At 33.2% G+C, this 7,696-nt stretch overlaps 1 protein-coding gene across 3 annotated transcripts; it reads right to left on the bottom strand.

Annotated features, from left to right (window-relative positions):
• Nucleotides 1-288: 288 nt before the first annotated feature.
• Nucleotides 289-7,388, bottom strand: LOC114367007 (DDB1- and CUL4-associated factor 4-like). 3 transcript variants are annotated; one of them, XM_028324068.1, is made up of 13 exons: nt 7,211-7,388; nt 6,959-7,083; nt 6,419-6,571; nt 6,213-6,343; nt 4,956-5,189; nt 4,299-4,477; nt 3,418-3,518; nt 2,541-2,696; nt 2,097-2,152; nt 1,929-1,986; nt 1,390-1,510; nt 1,205-1,318; nt 289-1,094 (listed from the first exon to the last, which is right to left on the bottom strand). In XM_028324068.1, exons 1-13 carry the CDS (start codon nt 7,224-7,226, stop codon nt 997-999), a joined length of 1,542 nt encoding a protein of 513 aa, XP_028179869.1. In that variant the 5' UTR covers nt 7,227-7,388; the 3' UTR covers nt 289-996. The 3 variants fall into 3 exon arrangements, with proteins under 3 accessions (XP_028179869.1, XP_028179871.1, XP_028179868.1); XM_028324070.1 differs by having other exon boundaries at nt 6,416-6,571; nt 6,959-7,074; nt 7,211-7,387; XM_028324067.1 differs by having other exon boundaries at nt 6,416-6,571; nt 7,211-7,387.
• Between the last annotated feature and the right edge of the window lie 308 nt (nt 7,389-7,696).

A 7,696-nucleotide genomic window follows, 5' to 3' on the forward strand; every position in this document is an offset into this window, starting at 1 on the left:
ATATTTGAATGTTATAAATTATTTAATATCGTATTTAATTTCTACAGATAAAAAAATATAAAAAATTGAAACTTAAACTCATTTGCTGTTTTATTTATTATTTTATAAGAAAAAAAATTATCATTAAAGTAGTACAAGACGTGTCTTAAATCAAGCCCCTCAACAAAGTTTGGTACATGCAAAGCAGCATCCATCAACTTATTTGGTTGAATCCAAAAGGAACAAAACTGACCAGTGGTTAATTTTATCCTTGGTCTCTGATAGCAACCAGAGGAATAAAGTAGAAAAGAGAGTAAACTTTCTATTAAGATAGCTCAATTGCAAGCTTGTTACATAACGATCACTAATGAAACAGTAAGAAAACTGAATAACGATGAATTGGAGCCTATAGCTCCTTGCAAGATATCTCTGTTCTAGACATGCAATGCATCTAAAAAAATTAAAGTAAAATGAAATTCATATCTCAACCCACTGAAAAAGGATACCAAAGAATCTAACTTGTTAGTTGAACAATATACAAGAGTTTTTCTAAATAACCCTGCTAATGATACGAGCCAATTAACAGTACCACAATGGTCACTAGCAGGACTAAGGCTGTCCAGCATATGATGATTCTCAAAGTAAAAGGACAACGTCAACATAGAAACTTTTGGCACATAAAAGCCATAGCCAGCACAATGCTTTCCTTTTTTCTTTTTGGCTTTAAACCTCTTTCCTTGTGTGTGTAAATACTAAAACAGCACTAATTCTACAAAGTATTGGTCATCTCTGCTATGTGCCACTGCTAGTATCAGCTTTAATCCCCAAAAGAGCCTTTAACAGGGAATTTTGCTATGTGAGTATATATATATCTACAAGCTATCTGATTACCTTAATGTGAGTATATATAGATATGTGCAATAACCTCAGTTTTTATCAGGTATTGTATGCAACTAGTTCGTTAGACACTAGCTTTTGAGGATATGTCCAGACTTGATCATGTGAGCATAGGATAGCTCATAACCAGCACATATAAAACAGTCCTTCATATGATCCAAGCCATGCACCCTGAGACGAGTCGCACTTGTATTGGTTTTCCTCTTCTGCTTTAAAACCTATAAAACCAAATAATACACTTTTTAAGATTAGCAACCAGCTGAAAACCAAAAGCATAGGAGAATTTATAAAATTGAAAGCCGAAAGGATGAGAGGATGCCGTGCTCACTATGTCCATATGTTTTATAGCACACGGTGGAGATAATGGAATCAGAGAACTTGTCCTCGAAAAGAAGTTCACCAGACTTGATACTCCATAACCTTAGCTTGCAATCATTTCCACCTGAGATGACAAACACGAAATTTTCAGACTCTAGAATGCTATATAAATAACATCACTGAAACAACACCTACCTGACATAACAAATCTCTCAGATGGATCAACGCCCATCTGTATACGAGTATGAGAATTCACATGCCCTTCATAACATTGAACAGCACCCCTCTGAAGTAGACGAAGATCATAAAGTTTCATCTGAAAAGCAAAAGAACCCATCATTAAGAAGTAATTTCTCTCATGATATGAGGCCAGCAAGAAATGGTGACTACCAAAACAATTTATGTAACAGTTTTCTTCGTTATCTTGCAAGTTCTGGTAACATATATTGCCTTCATTGGTCATTATATCAATCACTATAGTATCTAGGTGATGCAAGACCCAGTGAACAAAACAAATATAATCTCCCATGAAAAAAGAAATTCAATTAAACGTGATTGATTACACTAAGTTTGTGTGCATTAAATACAAATAATTTCTCTTCAATTTAAATATAAGAAATGAATTCATGCAACTGATTAATCATGAGATGCTGCTACAAATTTTTGGCATTCTATGCCATGTAAGAGCAGACATAAATGATATAGGTCACAATTTTCCTGAAGAGTATACTAACCGATCCATCCATTGAGCTTGCCAAGAAGTACTGATCATCAAACTGAAGTGATGCCAAACTAGTGTCAAACCCACAAAATAAATTACAGAAAATAGTCAGTCAAAATCAATAATATTCAAATGAAGATACAAGTCATGTAGACAACCAACAAGGAAAAGGATGACTAACCAGGAAATAGATGAAGACATCCGAATGGTATGAGAAGGATATATGTCTCCTTTGAGCTGCAATATGGGTGAAGCATAAGCATATCAATAATAGATAAAGCTAAAAGTGTAATGACAATCATAAAGTCAGACATTGAAGAATACATTGTGAACATAGAACAAGAAATAATGAGTTCCATCAAATCAAAAATTTATACAGGGACTTGAACAGATTCACAAAAAACAAATACATCATTTGGCATACACATGGAAATCTTAGTTTTCATCTTTTTCTCTTTAATAGATTTTCTTACAGTTTCTCCCCTGTAATTTTAAAATCAAGGTTTCCATTATATATTCTGAATCTCTGTACAATATTTTATTATGCTATATTTTGCTTGTTTCTTGAAATCTTCTGTTTCTCTAGTCTATCCTTAATTCTAATTTCCAAAACAAAGAAAAATACCTTGAACCATTCTTTATTAGAACCTACAACTTTCTTGTCTGAAGATGCATATGGTATCCGATGGGTAATAAGTCTACCAGAAAGGCTTTCTCTTCTCTCACGAGAATCAACAGTGACAATTGCCCCATTTCTTAGCCCACATAAAATCACATTTCCCTGCAACAACAATGAGAAAATATATTGAGAATGGTAACCTCATAATATGGTCAAAGGATATATCATGGTGGTTTTGTAGCAAAAAATGAAAACATAAAAAAAGACAGAAATCAACAAATATCACATTGCATTTCACATCAATGAAGAAATTTTATTCAGACCAAAAAGAGGGAATAAATACTCCCTCCATTCCATTTTAATTGTCAGATTTTAGGAAAATTTGTGTTTCTATTTATCTGTCATTTTTAAAGTTCAAGATAACATTAATTACTCTTTTGTCAATTATACCCTTACTTTTCACCTAGTTTTTAATTAATTTACACATACGGAAAACTGATAAAAATATATTCCTTTTTTCTAACATCAAGATCAAGCACAGCATTTCCCTTTGAACCTTATTATAATGTCTTTTTCAAAATGAGCAATCAACAATTAAGTAACCCTGCTTTTGTTTCAAGTGTGTTTAATAAGAATAGTTCAAGTTATTGATGATAGGATATGGAAATAGTAAAAATGCCAGCAGTTATGTAAACTAGGCAAATTTTCTGTTCATACTCATGAATTTGATAATTAAATTCACAAAAACGTTTCATTCATTAAGACAAGGTGAAAATTTCAGCTTCTCTTCAATTTAATGATTTATTTGATTGAAAGAAAATTTACTGGGCAGTATTTATTAGGAATAACTTTCCATTTTTTAAAATAAAAAGGGATAACTTACCGAATTAACAATCTGTTGCGCAAAAACATCACTTTTACAGTGTAAAAACCATGACATTGTCCCAGTTTCCAGATCCACTGAAGCAGCTCCCAAATTTGTACCTAACAAAGTTAAAGAACACAAATAAATATATTGCAAAAAATTATATATAAAATTACAAAGGGGAAAAAATTGTAATGTCAAAAAGTTTGTTCAGAATTCAGATATTTCTTATGGGAGAGGGTATATATCACAACCGTCATGTTCATGAACTACCACCAAGACTTAATAAACCATTTCCCATGGCACATGTTTCATTATCTTAATCTGATAAAAATAGAAGCAAAATGCAGACAAGAGACAGAAGCAAAACAAATCAGATCATTCACAGCCATATTGATACAGGCTACACTAGATCATTCCATGTAGCTAAATTTTATAAACTGAAAATCAAACAGTGAAGAGATATAACGGATTAGGAATAGTATTTCTACAAGAATGGGGTGAATGAAAAGTACCAAAATATAATAAATCTGTCAGTGAACAGAAGCAAACCCCTACTATCTCAACAATCCAGAATTCTTGATAAACTGTTGACAAAAGTTTGGGTGCATGTTATGGCCCAAAATTATTTATCCCTTAAAACCAATAGCTATTGGTAATAATCAAAACTCAACTGGGTTGGAATCTATATACAGAAGTGTTAATGAGGGAACATGAAACATAATAACAAATTAGCAAGACCATGACTTAATGCTAAGGGTTAAGTACAAATTCCTCACAAAATGTCATGTGGCTGTATCTAAATTTAACATTATTTGGCATAAGCACATGCATCTGAGCATGCATGTGCCTGTGTATGTGTGTGTGAGAAAGAGTGAGGAGAGCAATATGTAACTTACCAATTACAGCCCGATGTCTATTATAATCATATTCTGATGTCCAAATGGTACCCCTGAAAGATGCAATTTCCTCCAGTCCGCTCCATGTGTTCAGTATACCTGGTCCAAGATTTAATGGTTCAACAAGATCAAGAGTATAAACTGTTCCACCTGATGTCTCTGATCCCAATGTAGTAAATCTATTTTCATGTTAAGATCTTTCACTTCAAGATCAATTTTATTATAAATAAATGGCATATAGTGATCCAATATTGATGATAGAGAGGATTCAACAAGTCAAATATAAACTATGCTATATAGCAAATCTTGGTAATCCAATGTCACATGGGTGATCAAGATTAGAAGTTACATGAAGATCATTTGACTAAATGTTTAAATTTTAACCATATATGAGGAGGGATCCACTTACTCCAAGAGTTACTCATCATCCTCACCATTCATTTTCTTAAGATCTAATGGTTGTAATAAATAACTAATCTTAACCATTAGATCTCAAGAAAATGAATGGTGAGGATGAGGAGTAACTCTTTTGGAGTAACTAGATCTCCCTCTCTCTCTCTCTCTCTCTCTCTCTCTCTCTATATATATATATATATATATATATATATATATATATAGTGCTTACAGAGAAATAACCAAAAATACTCAAAAGGATACAATGCACGTCCAACAATATGACCATCATTGACAGCGTGAGAAGAGAACTTTGGACCCAATCTTATACTAGATATTCTGGAGGACATAAGCAGTGCAGCTCGATTAGGTTTAAAAACTGGCTTAAGCACCTCATTATTCTCATCTGTTCTCCCTTTAACATAATTCTTCACACAATCTGCCCTCCATTTTGTCCCACCATCATGATTACGCCCAACCCCTCCAACTTGAGAAAAACTGCAAAATACCAAATTTCACAAACTAGTAAATAGTTATTAACATTATATGTCAATGTTAACAAGAATCAAATGAATAATAAACATCTGTTAGGTTCAAGTGCAACAAGTGTGATCCAGTCAGTTTGCAGGATCATCAAGGTACTGATAAAATATTGACATAAACTGATCAGTTGTTGATTAGAGTACTAGAGAAATGTTGCAAAAAGAAGATTAAAGCAAAATGGAAAAACAAATTGAATAATTTAATGTCAAGATGAAAAGATACACACCAATTGATTAAAACAAACATACTGACTGGTGGTCACATGATTAGGAAGGTAGCAGTTTTTTAAATACCAGATAGTGGCACGTAGCGGCCGATTACTATATTACTATATACATAGAAATTCTCAAAAAAGATAAAAAAAATTACCCTAAATTAATGACATTAATAATTAACAATAAAAGTCATGGGTATCTTAAACAAAACATACAAGTAATACCAACAAAAGTCAAATACAAGTTTTATAGATAAGAATCATCAATTATCATCTACACCCAAGTTGTCTTCTTTATCATTTTCACTACTATTACAGCTGTATATTTCCTGTTTGGAAATTAAAAACCCAAAAAAGCTCTAATGTCTCTATTCAGAGGGCTTTTTTGGTATCAGCACATACGCTACCATAGTGCTGCTATGGCCACTATTTAGTCCACCACTGCCACTACACTAAACTGCTCCACTGTCGCTTTTTTACACTTTGATATAAGGGCAATGGTTAGCAAAAATGTAATTTAACTTAATACATTTTTATGAGATCATAAAATAATACAAAGATGTACTCGCTTAATTTAACTTGTATAAATAGTTAGAAACAACTATAAGTCATGTTTACATCCATTTCACAGTTGATAAAAGAAACAATTCAATCACAAAGGTTAGAGAATAGAGATTTTTCCAATCATCCTAGATTATATTATAGAAAGCAAGCAATCACAACGACAAACAGAAAACATGCGCACACACAGACACGAGTTGTACCTCATCGAGCCATTTGTGCTGCCCGTCAACAAAACATCAGTTTCAGTTTTCCCTGCCGACGTCTGCACATCAACGCGCAAGTGTTCCAAAGCAGTAATACGCATCCCATCAGTTCCCCGATACTTCCAGATCTGCAAATTCAATTTTCGATTAGATTCAAAGCTCAGAACGACATAGAAAAGGAAATAAAAAGTGATTTGCACCACAGGTCTAGATGCTTGCATCTTCCGGAATTCCTCGGTGAAGTTACTTCTGCAATAGCGAGAGGCAATGGCACAGTGACCATCCAACTCCCTAGCCCGAAGCAGCTTAGACGGGGTTCTGTTTCTAAGCTTCCTACAACAACTCCCACCACTTTCCTGTATCCAAAATCAGTCCCATTTCAAGTTAAATTCAATTCAATGAGTCACATATAACCCTAATTGCGCAATGCATTAAGGTTTTACAAATGAACAAATCATCAAATTGGTCCCTAAAGTATTACCCTCTTTCCTAAGTAACCCTCAAAGTAATAAAATTATACAAAATAGTCCTTAAAGTATTAAAAAAATCATGCTACATAGTCCTTCAAGCATCGAAAAATCCTTCAAATCAGTTCCTCAACGTCAGTAAAACATATCAACTTAGAGACTAAAGTGATGAATTTTCAATACTTTACATATAAATTTCATAACTTTAAGACTATTTACGATAAAGGGTAATACTTTAGAGACTAAATTACAAATATTATATATGTATATATGTACCTGGTTGGAGGAGGTTTGGGGTGAGTTAAGAGCAGGGGTCATAGGCTTGGAAGAAGAACCAGGAATAGGGCCTTTGATGGGGAAATACCTGCTCTTCTCAGAGTCATAGTAAAACCCTGGAAGGTCTGTTGCAAAAAAAAAACAAAATAAAAAAAAAAAACGTTACTACATTACATTCAATTACAAGTGCATGAATTGGGATGATGAATAAACATGTAGGTAAATGTGATTGGAACAAATTGATTTATTCACCCTTTGGTTGTGGCATGTGTGCGTCGCTGCTGCTGCAGAATCGCAGAAAGGGTGCGGTTTGTTGGTCGGACGAGGAAACACGGTACGGCGTACGAGGTTTGGGAGGGAGTGAGAATAACGTGAAATTTAGTTTGCAGCTCCCACTCTTTGGATCCTTTTGGTTTTGGTTTCAGAACTATGGGCCGTTTGTTTGTTATATATTAACGGGGAAAAGAAACATTATGAAGTAAACTACTGTACTTGTAGTAAATTTTTTTAGTTATTTAGAAAATACTGTAGAAAAAAATAGTTTTTTTTTTGTATAATTATCAAAATCAAAATTATATAAAAATAAGAGTTTTGAAAAAAAGAAGCAATTGATTGTAGAGAGACTATTTAAAATAGTTTTTATTTCAATTATATTTTAGGTTTTTTGTAACTCCTAATTAGTTTTGAAAACCTTAATGACGTGCGTGATAAGAAAGAAATAAATGGATGAGAATTAGG

This window comes from Glycine soja, chromosome 9 (assembly GCF_004193775.1).
Source record: "Glycine soja cultivar W05 chromosome 9, ASM419377v2, whole genome shotgun sequence".
Taxonomy (NCBI): domain Eukaryota; kingdom Viridiplantae; phylum Streptophyta; class Magnoliopsida; order Fabales; family Fabaceae; genus Glycine; species Glycine soja.

What these genes read in the sequence shown, in the direction of transcription:
- LOC114367007 (XM_028324067.1), bottom strand. An exon ending in CCCAAACCTCCTCCAACCAG is followed by an intron (nt 6,572 to 6,958) that starts GTACATATATAC and finishes TTTTGGATACAG; the next exon opens with GAAAGTGGTGGGAGTTGTTG. An exon ending in TGCAAGCATCTAGACCTGTG is followed by an intron (nt 6,344 to 6,415) that starts GTGCAAATCACT and finishes TTGAATTTGCAG; the next exon opens with ATCTGGAAGTATCGGGGAAC.